This window comes from Cherax quadricarinatus, chromosome 30, assembly GCF_038502225.1.
Source record: "Cherax quadricarinatus isolate ZL_2023a chromosome 30, ASM3850222v1, whole genome shotgun sequence".
Lineage (NCBI taxonomy): Eukaryota > Metazoa > Arthropoda > Malacostraca > Decapoda > Parastacidae > Cherax > Cherax quadricarinatus.
In genome coordinates, this window is record NC_091321.1 from 25460772 (window position 1) to 25478433 (window position 17662).

A 17662-nucleotide genomic window follows, 5' to 3' on the forward strand; every position below is an offset into this window, starting at 1 on the left:
AAAGAGAAAAAGTTAGCATATGAGAGGTTTTTACACAGCAGAAGTGACATAAGAAGGGCAGAGTATATGGAGAGTAAAAGAAAGGTGAAGAGAGTGGTGAGAGAGTACAAAAGGAAAGCAAATGATTGGGTGGGATAGGCACTGTCAGTAAATTTTGCTGAGAGTAAGAAAAAAAAATTGAAGTGAGATAAACAAGTTAAGAAAGCCTAGGGAATGAATGGATTTGTCAATTAAAAACAGAGTAGGGGAGTTAGTAGATGGGGAGCTGGAGGTATTGGGTAGATGGCAGGAATATTATGAGGAACTTTTAAATGTCGATGAAGAAAGGGAGGCAGTAATTTCATGCACTGGCCAGGGAGGTATACCATCTTCTACGAATGAAGAAGAGCAAGATGTAAATGTGAGGGAGGTGCATGAGGCATTACATAGAATGAAAGGGGGGATAAAGCAGCTGGAACTGATGGAATCATGACAAAAGTGTTAAAAGCAGGGGGGACATATAGTGTTGGAGTGGTTGGTATTTTTGTTTCGTAAATGTATGAAAGAGGGGAAGGTACCTAGGGATTGGCACAGAGTGTGTATAGTTCCTTTATATAAAGGGAAGGGGGACAAAAAAGATTGTAAAAATTATAGGGGAATAAGAAGAAAATTGTCAAAGTGGGAAGTCTGAATGTGCGTGGATGTTGTGCAAATGATAAGAAAGAGATGATTGTGGATGTTATGAATGAGAAGAAACTGGATGTCCTGGCTTTAAGTGAAACAAAGCCGAAGGGGGTGGGAGAGTTTCAATGGAGAGGAATAAATGGGATTAGGTCAGGGGTTTCAAATAGAGTTAGAGCTAAAGAAGGAGTAGCAATAATGTTGAAGGATAAGCTATGGCAGGAAAAGAGGGACTACAAATGCATAAGTTCAAGGATTATGTGGAGTAAAATAAAGATTGGATGTGAAAAGTGGTTTATAGTAAGCGTGTATGCACCTGGAGAAGAGAGAAGTGTAGAGGAGAGAGAGAGATTCTGGGAAATGTTGAGTGAATGCGTGGGGAGTTTTGAATCAAGTGTGAGAGTAATGGTGGTTGGGGATTTCAATGCTAAAGTGGGTAAAAATGTTATGGAGGGAGTAGTAGGTAAATTTGGGGTGCCAGAGGTAAATGTAAATGGGGAGCCTTTAATTGAGTTATGTGTAGAAAGAAATTTGGTAATAAGTAATACATATTTTATGAAAAAGAGGATAAATATACAAGGTATGATGTAGCATGTAATGAAAGTAGTTTGTTAGATTATGTATTGGTGGATAAAAGGTTGATGGGTAGGCTCCAGGATGTACATGTTTATAGAGGGGCAACTGATATATCAGATCATTATTTAGTTGTAGCTACAGTTAGAGTAAGAGGTAGATGGGAAAAGAGGAAGGTGGCAACAAGTAAGAGGGAGGTGAAAGTGTATAAACTAAGGGAGGAGGAAGTTCGGGGGAGATATAAGCGACTATTGGCAGAAAGGTGGGCTAGTGCAAAGATGAGTAGTGGGGGGGTTGAAGAGGGTTGGAATAGTTTTAAAAATGCAGTATTAGAATGTGGGGCAGAAGTTTGTGGTTATAGGAGGGTGGGGGCAGGAGGAAAGAGGAGTGATTGGTGGAATGATGAAGTAAAGGGTGTGATAAAAGAGAAAAAGGTAGCTTACGAGAGGTTTTTACAAAGCAGAAGTGTTATAAGAAGAGCAGAGTATATGGAGAGTAAAAGAAAGGTGAAGAGAGTGGTGAGAGAGTGCAAAAGGAGAGCAGATGAAAGAGTGGGAGAGGCACTGTCAAGAAATTTTAATGAAAATAAGAAAAAATTTTGGAGTGAGTTAAACAAGTTAAGAAAGCCTAGGGAAAGTATGGATTTGTCCGTTAAAAACAGAGTAGGGGAGTTAGTAGATGGGGAGAGGGAGGTATTAGGTAGATGGCGAGAATATTTTGAGGAACTTTTAAATGTTGAGGAAGAAAGGGAGGCGGTAATTTCATGCACTGGCCAGGGAGGTATACCATCTTTTAGGAGTGAAGAAGAGCAGAATGTAAGTGTGGTGGAGGTACGTGAGACATTACGTAGAATGAAAGGGGGTAAAGCAGCTGGAACTGATGGGATCATGACAGAAATGTTAAAAGCAGGGGGGATATAGTGTTGGAGTGGTTGGTACTTTTGTTTAATAAATGTATGAAAGAGGGGAAGGTACCTAGGGATTGGCGGAGAGCATGTATAGTCCCTTTATATAAAGGGAAAGGGGACAAAAGAGATTGTAAAAATTATAGAGGAATAAGTTTACTGAGTATACCAGGAAAAGTATATGGTAGGGTTATAATTGAAAGAATTAGAGGTAAGACAGAATGTAGAATTGCGGATGAGCAAGGAGGCTTCAGAGTGGGTAGGGGATGTGTAGATCAAGTGTTTACATTGAAGCATATATGTGAACAGTATTTAGATAAAGGTAGGGAAGTTTTTATTGCATTTATGGATTTAGAAAAGGCATATGATAGAGTGGATAGAGGAGCAATGTGGCAGATGTTGCAAGTTTATGGAATAGGTGGTAAGTTACTAAATGCTGTAAAGAGCTTTTATGAGGATAGTGAGGCTCAGGTTAGGGTGTGTAGAAGAGAGGGAGAATACTTCCCGGTAAAAGTAGGTCTTAGACAGGGATGTGTAATGTCACCATGGTTGTTTAATATATTTATAGATGGGGTTGTAAAAGAAGTAAATGCTAGGGTGTTCGGGAGAGGGGTGGGATTAAATTATGGGGAATCAAATTCAAAATGGGAATTGACACAGTTACTTTTTGCTGATGATACTGTGCTTATGGGAGATTCTAAAGAAAAATTGCAAAGGTTAGTGGATGAGTTTGAGAATGTGTGTAAAGGTAGAAAGTTGAAAGTGAACATAGAAAAGAGTAAGGTGATGAGGGTATCAAATGATTTAGATAAAGAAAAATTGGATATCAAATTGGGGAGGAGGAGTATGGAAGAAGTGAATGTTTTCAGATACTTGGGAGTTGACGTGTCGGCGGATGGATTTATGAAGGATGAGGTTAATCATAGAATTGATGAGGGAAAAAAGGTGAGTGGTGCATTGAGGTATATGTGGAGTCAAAAAACGTTATCTATGGAGGCAAAGAAGGGAATGTATGAAAGTATAGTAGTACCAACACTCTTATATGGATGTGAAGCTTGGGTGGTAAATGCAGCAGCGAGGAGACGGTTGGAGGCAGTGGAGATGTCCTGTCTAAGGGCAATGTGTGGTGTAAATATTATGCAGAAAATTCGGAGTGGGGAAATTAGGAGAAGGTGTGGAGTTAATAAAAGCATTAGTCAGAGGGCAGAAGAGGGGTTGTTGAGGTGGTTTGGTCATTTAGAGAGAATGGATCAAAGTAGAATGACATGGAAAGCATATAACTCTATAGGGGAAGGAAAGAGGGGTAGAGGTCGTCCTCGAAAGGGTTGGAAAGAGGGGGTAAAGGAGGTTTTGTGGGCGAGGGGCTTGGACTTCCAGCAAGCGTGCATGAGCGTGTTAGATAGGAGTGAATGGAGACGAATGATACTTGGGACCTGACGATCTGTTGGAGTGTGAGCAGGGTAATATTTAGTGAAGGGATTCAGGGAAACCGGTTATTTTCATATAGTCGGACTTGAGTCCTGGAAATGGGAAGTACAATGCCTGCACTTTAAAGGAGTGGTTTGGGATATTGGCAGTTTGGAGGGATATGTTGTGTATCTTTATACGTATATGCTTCTAAACTGTTGTATTCTGAGCACCTCTGCAAAAGCAGTGATAATGTGTGAGTGTGGTGAAAGTGTTGAATGATGATGAAAGTATTTTCTTTTTGGGGATTTTCTTTCTTTTTTGGGTCACCCTGCCTCGGTGGGAGACGACCGAGTTGTTGAAAAAAAAAAAAATCTATATATATATATATATATATATATATATATATATATATATATATATATATATATATATATATATATATATATATATATATATATACATATACATACATATACATATATATACATACAGTATTCTTCTTTCAACAAATTGGCTGTATCCCACCGAGGCAGGGTGGCCCAAAAGAAAAAAGTTTCTCCTTTTAACTTTAGTAATGTATACAGGAGAAGGGGCTACTAGTTCCTTGCTCCCGGCATTTAAGTTGCCTCTTACAATACACATGGCTCATGTAGGAAGAATTCTGTTCCACTTCCCCATGGAGATAAGAGGAAATAAACAAGAACAAGAACTAGTAAGGAAATAGAAAACCCAGAGGGGTGTGTGTGTATATATATGCTTGTCTATGTATGTGTAGTGTGATATAAGTGTTAGTAGAAGTAGCAAGATATACCTGAAATCTTGCATGTTTATGAGGCAGAAAAAAGACACCAGCAATCCTACCATCATGTAAAACAATTACAGGCTTCCATTTCACACTTAATTGGCAGTACAGTAGTATGTCCCTGAGCGGTTGCTGTCTACCAACCTACTACCTAGGATATACAGTATTATATTTATTTTATTTTTGTACAGAGAAATGGAGCCAACTTCTCGGTGTTCTTAAACACAGCCAGTGAGTGGGACGGTAGCGACAGTGGTGCTCGACCTGATGAAGCTGTGTCTTGGGGCAAGATTAAGATGGATGCCACTCCTGTCAAAGTAAGTGCAGTGTGCAATATTAACAAAGTTTAAATACAAAAAGCACCATACTACAGCTGATGGAAAAAGTTTAAAATACAGTGGAATCTACTTATGAGGGCATCCACGTGCGAGTTTTTCCAGTTATGAGCAGTCGCTCTGTCGATATTTTGCTTCCAGATACGAGCAAAATTTCCAGATGCTAGCGGGCCTCAAGGGAGGTTCCTTGACACTGGTGAGGGGCTCTTGCTCTTGATCTAGGGAATTGGATCTCAGTTGCTTGTTGGACTATTTTATTGAAACTTGGGCAATGTATGATGGAAAGATGCTTCTTAACGTATGTACACCAAAAATGAAAGAAATCGGACCATAAATAACGGAGTTCACTTCTCAGCCATTAGCCTCCCCTTAGCGGTATATTTTTGTATGGTTTTTATGGTTGTATTCTCTTTTTTTGGTGTCATTTGATAGAATGGAAGATATACTACAAAAATAGATATGATTTTTATTGGTTTCACAATGAAAAGTACCTTGAAATTGAGCTCAAAGTAGCAGAAATTTTCGATTCTTTGTCAGTGTTCAAGAGTAAACAAATGACGTCACTGCCCAGTACCTGTCTGATTGGCACTGCCCCTCAACATTCACATATTGGAAAGCTCTTCAGCACACTAGCAAAAGTGGGAGCAGACATCATGAGGTAGCAGTGGCAGACATCATGAAACAGCAGTGGCAGACAACATGAAGTAGCAGTGGCAGACAACATGAAGCAGCAGTGGCAGACATCATGAAGCAATAGTGGCAGACATCATGAGGTAGCAGTGGCAGACAACATGATGCAGCAGTAGCAGTGTAGCATTAAGTGTGTAGTACTTGTAAGTCACTGTGTCTGAGTTTTTTGGGTTATCCTAGGTTCTCTACACATGTAGTCAGGAGCAGAAATGGCCACTGTGGTGGCCCTATAAACCCCAACAACAACAACAATGGCCACCATCATCACCACTAGCCACATACGTAATGACATGTATTTTATTCATATCATGTTTCTTTGTTATTAATATTGTTTATTATGTCATATTACATGAATTGTGATAGATAAATAAGCTGTTGAGTTGATATTAGGGAAATTATTGAAGTATTTTCTCGTGCCTGGAATTCCACTGGAACGAATTACAGTGGTACCCCTAGTTTCGAACTGCTCCCAATTCGAACAATTATGTAAGTGTATTTTTGTAAGTGCGTTTGTAAGTGTATTTTTGGGGGGTCTGAAACGGACTAATCTAATTTACATTATTCCTTATGGGAACAAATTCATTCAGTATCGGCACTCTAACAGCCTTCTGGAATGAATTAAGTTCGAAACTCAGGGTACCACTGTAATTCCATTTAAATTAATTTAAATGAGGAAAATTGACTCTGCAAACGAGCAAATCCAGATGTGAGCAAGGTCGTGGAATGGATTAAACTTGTAAGTAGAGGTTCCATTGTATTTTTTTTAACACTTCGACTGTCTCCCACTGAGGCAAGGTGACCTTTCTCACCTGCACTCCAGGGAGCCCAAGTTAAGGGATTTCGAACCTTCCCAATAATCGAGGTGCTTTACCGAGCTTATCTGCACAGTGAGGTCTTCTATACATTCTCCAAATGTACAGCTTCACCTGCCTTGAAAGGGGCTATTAGTGTATAACAGTATTCCAGTTTAGATAGAACAAGTGACTTAGAGAATCTTCAATGGCTTGGCATTTCTTATTTGAACGGTTCTAATTATCCATCCTATCGTTTTCCTCACAGATGTGATAATGACACTTGTGATGCTTGAACGTGAAATCCTCTGATATTATCATTCCTAAGTCCTTCACATTAGTTTTTCATTCTATTGTGTGGTGAGAAGTTGTCTTATACTCCATTCTAGCTTTTAATTCCTTAACAGAGTAGCTGGAATTTGTCCTTATTGAACATTATATTTTCTGTGACCCATTTTTATCTTTTCGTGTTTATACATAACCCAACTAAGTAGATATTAGGCCTTAAACAGTATAGGAAGGTAGCCCTTTTCTCTGCCACAAAACACAGTAGCATACTACATTCTAAAGAGTGCATTGAACATGGAAAAGGTAGCACAAGCTCAGTTGCTTACGTTCATCCAGGAAGAACTCACCAGAATAAACACATGCACTCTGTAATGCAAGTGTGCAGCCAGAACACCAGGTGGTGAACAGGATCCAGCAAATGCAGTGGAGAAGAACAGACGAAGTAGTAGTAGTTGTGATATTTACTTAGCACTTTAACCGTGTAGCACTGAATAGTAGACTTGACAGTCAGATAGCATTAAACTCTGGACCAGCAAAACCTACATATAGAAGGAGCACAGACTGTGGATTCACTTCCCAGAAGCAGTGAGAAATCAAAGGATGATAGCCATTGGAAGGTTGAGATGCCACATTCACATTTTTTCTGACCAAATTTTTTTTGTAAACCCTTGACTCTAAGTATGGAAAAACAAAGTGATGCTAGTACTGATAAGCATGCTTTATCATGATAAGGATTTTGAACTGGACACCAACTGAAGGCTTCATTTTTATGTGATGAAGCAAGGCATCAATTTTGCAGAATCTTATAAACCATCGATGCAGGCTAAATGCCTTTCTGGTATAGTTTGTATGCCAAGGCAGGTCTTTACAATTATAATAACCCACTTATATTGTCCAGCCCTTAACCTGCCAGACTTTTAATTTTCCATGGAAGCAAAGAAGGGAATGTATGAGAGTATGGTGGTACCAACACTCTTATATGGGTGTGAAGCATGGGTTGTAAATGCTGCAGCAAAGAGGAGGCTGGAGGCAATGGAGATGTAATATCTAAGGACAACATATGGTGTAAATATTATGCAAAGAATTTGTAGTGTGGAAATTAGGTGGTGTGGAGTTACTAAAAGGATTAGTCAAAGGACTGAAGAGGGGTTTGTTGAGGTGGTTTGGTCATTTAGATAGGATGGAGCAAAATAGGATGACTTGGAGGTGTATAGTGGAGGGGAGGAGGGTAGGGATTGCCATAGGAAAGGATGGAGAGAGGGGGTAAAAGTGGTTTTGGGTGCAAGGGGCTTGGACATGCAGCAAGCATATGCGAGCATGTTAGACAGGAGTGAATGGTTTCTGGGACCTGACGAGCTGTTGGAGTGTGAGTAGGGTAATATTTTGTGAAGGGAAACCGGTTAGCCGGACTTGAATCCTGGAGGTGGGAAGTACAATGCCTACACTTTAAAGTAGGAGTCTGAGAGATAGTGGGTGTTTGGAGTGACATCTAAACTGTTGTAGCTGGGCACCTCTGCAAAGTCAGTGATTGTGTGAATGATGGTGAAAGTGGTTCTTTCTTTTTTGGGTCACCCTGCCTCAGTGGGAGACAACCAATGTGTTGCAAAAAAAAAAAAAATGAACAAAAATATACACATCTTACAGTTTATGTAATACAAACATGTATACCTATCAGAGTAATAGAATATCAAGGGGAATGTTAATAGCCTTTGCCCATCAGAGAAAATACAATCAGTTTGCTTGTTAGTTTCAGCTATATACAAATTCATATGCTTGTGATATGTTTAGTGTGCAATGTTAATTTATATTTACCCCTACTGGTTAAACCCTTTGATATACTTATAGTATGTTTAGCACATTGTTAATATACGTACATTTGTGGAAAAAAACAGAGTATGCTTGCCATACCTTGGAAGGATTGGCTATTTTAGCATGTATCACAAACTCACTCCCCAAAAATGTGTAGGTTCTAGTTCAAAATTTTACTTCACCCATTCTGCTGTCCTTGTGTGGTAGCTCATAGAAGGTATGAAAATTCTTAATATAATCAGACTTTTTATTCTTATCTGATTGTAGAGAATTTAATATGGATTATAACTGAGAAATATTGAAAACTCAGGAAGTTGTGGCATTTTTTTATTTTATTTTCACAAGTATAGTAGGTCCTTAACCCTTTGACTGTTTCAGGCCCCTCTCTGAAACTGTCATTCTATGTCGCCAAATATTCAAAAAAAAAAAAAAATAAATTATTTTTTCTTATGAAAATGTTAAGATTATTTTTCTGAGTGTTTTAGTCCCAAAAAAAATTTTTTGCCATCGGTACTTACCGAGATATAGAGCCGTGAAGTTTGCAGAAAATGAGCCGCGTATGGCAACAGCGGCGACTGCCGCTCACCCGGTAAACTTTAGTTTACTTGTAATTGAAGGTTTTTTGTTTTTATCACTATTTTATTTTTTCACATAACTTATGTGGCCTATGAGACCAAAGTAAGGTGCAATGTATATATATACACTCGTTGTATACAACACAATAAGCACACAAACATAATTATCAATATATTGTTTACAAAACTTGTTTACAAAAACAAACAAAATCATCATCATCATCATCATCATCCTCATCCTCCTCCTCCTCATCATCCTCCTCCTCCTCATCATCCTCCTCCTCCTCATCCTCCTCCTCCTCCTCATCATCCTCCTCCTCCTCATCATCCTCCTCCTCCTCATCATCATCATCCTCCTCCTCCTCCTCCTCATCATCATCATCATCATCATCATCATCATCCTCATCATCATCATCCTCATCATCATCATCATCATCCTCATCATCATCCTCATCATCATCCTCCTCCTCATCCTCCTCCTCCTCCTCCTCCTCCTCCTCCTCCTCCTTGTCTTGTGTGGGAGTGTGTGGCTTATAATTGTTTTGAGTCAGAAGTCGGCAGCTGTCAAAGTGACATATTGTCTCATTAGTCACTACCCTTACCGCCTGTCAAAACAATGGGGTCGGATGCTGCTTCCCCTCCTCCATTCTATCTAATTATCTTTCTCCCTCATTCTATATCTTTCAATCTGTCTCTCTTTCTATCTGTCTGCCTATCTCTGTCTCACAGGTACACATAAATACAAGTATACATAGTGTAAATTACCTAGGATAACCCAAGAAATCCAGACAAAGTGCTATACTCTGCTTGAAGATGTGAGTAAACGTGATGACACAGTCTTGTGGCTCTCTCTGAGACAGAGAGCTAGATGGACAGACAGGGAGCTTGACAGACAAATAGACAGACAGACAAATGTTTGTGTACCAGCAAAAACAAAGGGAGGGCGATGGTCATGTAATATTACCCTCCTTTACGCTCATCAAAGTCAGCTCTTATCAGATGTTATCTCCCCTTATCTTGTCACTGTCATGGGGTGGACTTTTTTTTTTCTTGCTTCAAGGGAACAATATTATTACATCTTCTTCCTCCTCCTCCTCCTCCTCCTCTTCTCCTCCTCCTCCTCTTCTCCTCCTCCTCCTCCTCTTCCTTCCCTCCTCCTCCTCCTCCTCCTCTTCCTCCCCTCCTCCCCCTCCTCCTCCTCCATTGCTTTTGGTCTCAAACTCCTCCAAATCATGAAATTGATCTTCACTGACACTTCCATCTGTGTTAGAGCATCACTTGGGAAGAGAAGAGTCCCAGATTTGCTGGGGAATCACATATTTCTTACCGCTAGACATGCTGAAAAAGGACAACTGAAATGGCATTCCCACAATGCACCACTGGCTCCCCGATTTTTTTTATATGGTGCACACTGACCATGGAGACCCATTCTCTCACATGTGGGCCTACCAGCTTTCTCCTGCTTGATTTGAAGCTGCTAGAATTTATGCGTATAAATACGTCAGAAACATTGGCTCGTAAGACGTATTTATACGTCGGAAACAGTCAAAGGGTTAATCCTTTAACTGTCACAAGCCCCATTCTGAATCTGTCATTCTATATCACAAAATATTTGAAAAAAAAAAAAATTATTTTTTCTTGTGAAATGATAGAGAAACTTTTCCCGGTGCTAATGACACCAAAATTATGAAATTTGATAGAAAACTTATGGAATTACGCTCCCCTGAGGTTAATGACATCGGCAATTTCACCGACTTTGAGCCCTATTTTCGGCCAATTCCGTTGTTCCAGTCGACCAAACTCATAACAATTTCTTTAGAACTCCATTTTTTTCTATAACTTGAGTACAAGAAACTGCCCATTTACCGATTTTAACTACCCAGTAAAGTGGTCAGAAATTGGCAATTTGGCCAATTTTATGCAAATTAAAAAATATGCCAATTTCAAAATAGGGTCCAGAATAAACAATGCAGACATTCTTTGCGCTAAAATAACATATCCTCTGTTCATTAGTCATGTCTCCAGGCCCCTCTTATATTACTCTTGCTTTCTATTTTGATTTTTTATTCGCACAAAAAATAGAAGATTTACTGTTATGCAGACTACTGCATTATTGTAAAAATGGTATAAATAATATCAGTGCACTAGTGGAAGAATATTAGACTCCCCAGTTGAAGTTTATTGGACGTGTGGTGTGATTTGTTTACTCTTGAACATTGGTAAAAATTGAACATTTTGAGTTCAATTTCTAGGTCGTTTTCATAATGAAACTAATCAAAATCGCCACTATTCTATCAAATGAGACCATGCAAACAAGAATATGACCATAAATACTATATGAAAATACACCTCAAAGTTGGCATTTTAATCCAAAAACACAGCCGGAGTTTTTTTTTCTCATTATTCACTGCGTGCTGCAGGATTTTTTTTATGAAGTCCACACAGACCCATTGTCTCACATGTGGGCCTACCAGCTTTCTCTTGCTTGATTTGAAGCCACTAGAATTATCGAGTATACAGTGGACCCCCGCATACCGTTGGCATCACATAACGATTAATCCGCATACCGCTTGCTTTAATCGCAAAAATTTTGCCTCGCATACCGCTTAAAAACCCGCTCACCGCTGTTCGTCCGAGACGTGTCCAATGTGCGCCCTCAGCCAGCCTCACATGTGCCGCCGGTGGCATTGTTTACCAGCCAGCCTCCGCGGTAACATCCAAGCATACAATCGGAATATTTCGTATTATTACAGTGTTTTCGGTGCTTTTTCTGGAAAATAAGTGACCATGGGCCCCAAGAAAGCTTCTAGTGCCAACCCTACAGCAATAAGGGTGAGAATTCCAATAGAGATGAAGAAAGAGATCATTGATAAGTATGAAAGTGGAGTGCGTATCGCCGACCTGGCCAGGTTGTACAAGAAACCCCAATCAACCATCGCTACTATTGTGGGCACCAGAAAGGCAATCAAGGAAGCTGTTCTTGCCAAAGGTTTAACTGTGTTTTCGAAACAAAGATCGCAAGTGATGGAAGATGTTGAGAGACTCTTATTGGTGTGGATAAATGAAAAACAGCTAGCAGGAGATAGCGTCTCTCAAGCGATCATAAGCGAAAAGGCTAGGAAGTTGCATGAGGATTTATTTAAAAAAATGCCTGCAACTAGTGATGATGTGAGTGAATTTAAGGCCAGCAAAGGTTGGTTTGAGAGATTTAAGAAGCGTAGTGGCATACATAGTGTGATAAGGCATGGTGAGGCTGCCAGTTCGGACCACAAAGCGGCTGAAAAATATGTGCATGAATTCAAGGAGTACATAGAGGCTGAAGGACTGAAACCTGAACAAGTGTTTAATTGTGATGAAACAGGCCTGTTTTGGAAGAAAATGCCAAGCAGGACCTACATTACTCAGGAGGAAAAGGCACTTCCAGGACATAAGCCTATGAAAGACAGGCTTACTTTGTTGATGTGTTCCAATGCTACTGGTGATTGCAAAGTTAAGCCTTTATTAGTGTATCACTCTGAAACTCCCAGACTGTTCAGGCAAAAGAATGTCCTCAAGGAGAATTTGTGTGTGCTGTGGAGGGCAAACAGTAAGGTATGGGTCACTAGGGACTTTTTCTATGACTGGTTACACCATGCATTTGCCCCCAATGTGAAAGATTACCTAACTGAAAAGAAATTAGAACTTAAGTGCCTCCTGGTGTTAGACAATGCCCCTGGTCATCCTACAGACGTGGCAGAGCGACTTTATGGGGACATGAAATTCATTAAGGTGAAGTTTTTGCCTCCTAATACCACTCCTCTCCTGCAGCCCATGGACCAGCAGGTTATTGCAAACTTCAAAAAACTGTACACAAAAGCTCTGTTTGAAAGGTGCTTTGTAGTGACCTCAGAAACTCAACTGACTCTAAGAGAGTTTTGGAGAGAGCACTTTAATATCCTCAATTGTGTAAACCTTATAGGTAAGGCTTGGGAGGGAGTGACTAAGAAGACCTTGAACTCTGCTTGGAAGAAACTGTGGCCAGAATGTGTAGACAAAAGGGATTTTGAAGGGTTTGAGGCTAACCCTGAGAGGATTATGCCAGTTGAGGAATCCATTGTGGCATTGGGAAAGTCCTTGGGGTTGGAGGTTAGTGGGGAGGATGTGGAAGAGTTGGTGGAGGAGGACAATGAAGAACTAACCACTGATGAGCTGATAGATCAACTTCAACAGCAAGAGGCCAGACCTGAGGAAACTGGTTCAGAGGAGGGGAGAGAGAAATTGAAGAAGTTGCCTACTACAAAGATTAAGGAAATCTGTGCAAAGTGGCTTGAAGTGCAAACCTTCATGGATGAAAATCACCCTCACACAGCTATTGCAAGCCGTGTTGGCAACCTGTACACTGACAATGTTGTGAAACACTTTAGGGAAGTCATAAAGGAACGAGAGGTACAGGCCACTATGGACAGATATGTTGTGCGACAGAAGTCCAGTGACTCTGAAGCTGGTCCTAGTGGCATTAAAAGAAGAAGGGAAGTAACCCCAGAAAAGGACTCGACACCTCAAGTCTTAATGGAAGGGGATTCCCCTTCTAAACACTAACACTCTCTCTCCCCTCCTCCCATCCCATCAATCATCACCAGATCTTCAATAAAAGTAAGTGTCATGTAAGTGTGCATGCCTTTTTCAGTTTGTGTGTATTAAAATTAACATTTCATGTGGTAAAAATTTTTTTTTTTCATACTTTTGGGTGTCTTGCACGGATTAATTTGATTTCCATTATTTCTTATGGGGAAAATTCATTCGCATACCGATTATTTCGCATACCAATGAGCCCTCTTGCATGGATTAAAATCGGTATGCGGGGGTCCACTCTATATACATCCGAAACACTGACTCGTAAGACATATATATACAGTGGACCCCCGCATAACGATATTAATCCGTTCATGAGAGCTCATTGTTATGCGAAATTATCGTTATGCGAATTAATTTTCCCCATAAGAAATAATGGAAATCAAATTAATCCGTGCAAGACACCCAAAAGTATGAAAAAAAAAAAATTACCACATGAAATATACATTTTCCTACACACAAAGAGAAGGATACATGCACAATAGTAGAGTAGTACATGCACAGTATATATTGTGCATGTACTACTCTACTAAATGAAGAATAAATGACACCTTTATTGAAGATGCAGCAATGACTGATGAGACACTGTGTCCTGGGAGTGCCTTTTCCTCCTGAGTACTGTAGGTCTTGTTTGGCATTTTCTTCCAGAACAGGCCTTATCACACTGTGTATGTCACTACGATTCTTAAATCTCTCAAACCAACCTTTGCTGGCTTTAAATTCACCAATATGAGCACTAGTTCCAGGCATTTTTCCCTGTTCATCTGGGTGTTAGTCGACTGGTGTGGGTTGCATCCTGGGAGACAAGATTAACCCTTTGACTGTCGCGGCCGTATATATACGTCTTACGAGGTACCGTGTTTGACGTATATATACTCATAAATTCTAGCGGCTTCAAATCAAGCAGGAGAAAGCTGGTAGGCCTACATGTGAGAGAATGGGTCTGTGTGGTCAGTGTGCACCATATAAAAAAAATCCTGGAGCACGCAGTGCATGAGAAAAAAAAACTCCGACCGTTTTTTTTAATTAAAATGCCGACTTTGTGGTCTATTTTCGTATAGTATTTATGGTTGTATTCTCGTTTTGTTGGTCTCATTTGATAGAATGGAAGACATATTATAGAAATAGAGATGATTTTGATTGATTTTACTATAAAAAGAACCTAGAAATGGAGCTCAAAGTAGGGGAAATGTTTGATTTTTGCCAATGTTCAAAAGTAAGCAAATGATGCCATTTTCCAGTAAATGTCCAACTAGCCATTCTAATATGCAGTCATGAATGGGTTGATGTTATTTATACAATTATTACAGTATTGCAGTAGTCTGCATAATAGTAAGTCTTCAATTTTTTGTTTGAATAAAAATTCAAAATAGAAAGCAAGAGTAATATCAGAGGGGCCTGGAAACACGACTGATGAGCAAAGAAAATGTTATTTTAGAGCCAGGAATGTCTGCATTGTTCATTCTGGACCTTATTTTGAAATTGTCATATTTTTTAGTTTTCGTGAAATTGGCCAAATTGCAAATTTCTGACCACATTATTAGGTAGTTGAAATCGGTAAATGGGCAGTTTCTTGTACTCAATCGATAGAAAAAATGGAGTTCTAAAGAAATAGCTATGAGTTTGGGCGACTGGAACAATGGAATTAGCCAAAAATAGGGCTCAAAGCGGGCGAAATCGCCGATCTATAAACGGCGCCGAGGTCGCTAACTTCGCGAGAGCATAATTCCGTCAGTTTTCCATCAAATTTCGTTTTTTTTTGGTGTCATTACAATCGGGAAAAGATTCTCTATCGATTCATAAGAAAAAATATTATTTTTTTTTTTTGAAATTTTGCGACACCAGGACGTAAGACGTATATATACGGCCGTGACAGTCAAAGGGTTAAGGACCCCAATGGAAATAAGTTAGTCCTCGATGATGCACCGACTTTCTTGGGTTATCCTGGGTGGCTAACCCTCCGGGGTTAATTGTTTCTCGGTAATTGTTTCACGTTAAGCCACACCAACAACACTCTCTCTACATCTTCGAGTAATACAGCTGATGGTGGTGCAGCAACAACAATAGCTGTAGTGCAGCTGACCATGGTGCAGCAGCAGCTGTGGTGCAGCAACAGCTGACTGGTCCAATTTATCAGCTGACCGTGGTACGATAGTATTTATCACCCTTTTTACCACAGGGTAGGCACTAGAAGCTTTCTTTGGGCCCATGGTGGCTTATTTAGCAGTTACAAGCACTATAAATAATGGAATAATACAAAATGTATCGAATGTATGCATGCAACCGGCCACCCTGACTTGTAAACAATGACGGCAAGGCAGGCGCTCAGGCTGGACGGACAGGTTCGGGACGAGTCATGTTCAGAAACAGCTGATGGTGCAACAGCAGCTGACCGTGGTGCAGCAGCAGCTGACTGATCCAGCAACAGCTGACTGATCCAGCAACAGCGATTCTTAAATCTCTCAAACCAACCTCTGCTGGCTTTAAATTCACCAATATGAGCACTAGTTCCAGGCGTTTTTCCCTGTTCACCTGGGTGTTAGTCGACTGGTGTGGGTTGCATCCTGGGAGACAAGATTAAGGACCCCAATGGAAATAAGTTAGACCATCTTCGATGACACACTTTTTTGGGTTATCCTGGGTGGCTAACCCTCTGGGGTTAATTGTTTCTTGGTATTCTCAATAAGCCACACCAACAACGGTGCTACAGCAGCAGCAGACGGTACTACAGCAGCAGCAGCAGCAGCTGATGGTGGTACAGCAGCAGCAGCAGCTGACAGTGCTACAGCAGCAGCAGCTGACAGTGCTGCAGCAGCAGCAGCTGACAGTGCTACAGCAGCAGCAGACGGTACTACAACAGCAGCAGCAGCAGACGGTACTACAGCAGCAGCAGCAGCAGACGGTACTACAACAGCAGCAGCTGACAGTGCTACAGCAGCAGCAGCATCAGCAGTTGACCATGGTACTACAGTACAGTGGACCCCCGCATAGCGACTTTAATCCATGCAAGAGGGCTGATTGTTATGCAAAATGTTCGGTATGCGAATGAATTTTCCCCATAAGTAATAATGGAAATCAAATTAATCCGTGCAAGACACCCAAAAGTATGAAAAAAAAATTTTTACCACATGAAATATACATTTTCCTACACACAAAGAGAAGGATATATGCACAATAGTAGAGTAGTACATGCACAATATATATTGTGCATGTACTACTCTACTAAATGAAGAATAAATGACACTTACCTTTATTGAAGATGCAGCAATGACTGATGAGACACTGTGTCCTGGGAGTGCCTTTTCCTCCTGAGTACTGTAGGTCCTGTTTGGCATTTTCTTCCAGAACAGGCCTTATCACACTGTGTATGCCACTACGATTCTTAAATCTCTCAAACCAACCTTTGCTGGCTTTAAATTCACCAATATGAGCACTAGTTCCAGGCATTTTTCCCTGTTCACCTGGGTGTTAGTCGACTGGTGTGGGTTGCATCCTGGGAGACAAGATTAAGGACCCCAATGGAAATAAGTTACACAGTCTTCGATGACACTGACTTTTTTGGGTTATCCTGGGTGGCAAATCCTCTGGGGTTAATTGTTTCTTGGTATTCTCAATAAGCCACACCAACAACGGTGCTACAGCAGCAGCAGCAGCTGACGGTGCTACAGCAGCAGCAGACGATGCTACAGCAGCAGCAGACGATGCTACAGCAGCAGCAGATGATGCTACAGCAGCAGCAGCTGACAGTGCAGCAGCAGCTGACAGTGCAGCAGTAGCTGACAGTGCAGCAGCAGCTGACGGTGGTACAGCAGCAGCTGTACCACCAATAGTAGCGATGGTTGATTGGGGTTTATTATACAACCTGGCCAGCTCGGAGACACGCACTCCACTTTCATACTTATCAGTGATCTTTTTCTTCATCTCTATAGTAATTCTCACCCTTATTGCTGTAGGGTTGGCACTAGAAGCTTTCTTGGGGCCCATGGTCACTTATTTTCCAGAAAAAATCACCAAAAACACTGTAATAATACGAAATGTTCCGATTGTATGCTTGGATGTTGCCGCGGAGGCTGGCTGGTAAACAATGCCACCGGCGGAACATGTGAGCGTGGCTCAGGCCGCACATTGGACGTGTCTCGGACGAAGGGCGGTGAGTGGGTTTTTGGGCGGTATGCGAGGCAAAATTTTTGCGAAAAAAGCGAGCGGTATGCGGA

At 40.7% G+C, this 17662-nt stretch overlaps 1 protein-coding gene across 8 annotated transcripts in view; it reads left to right on the forward strand.

Moving 5' to 3' along the window:
• The window catches only part of Dhps (Deoxyhypusine synthase), a 94458-nt gene that overhangs the window by 67859 nt on the left and 8937 nt on the right, over positions 1-17662 (forward strand). For all 8 annotated transcript variants that reach the window (XM_070090031.1, XM_053782042.2, XM_053782035.2 and 5 more), the window contains exon 8: positions 4541-4666. In XM_070090031.1, coding sequence (XP_069946132.1) covers positions 4541-4666 — 126 coding nt within the window. The remainder of the gene's footprint in view (positions 1-4540; positions 4667-17662) is intronic.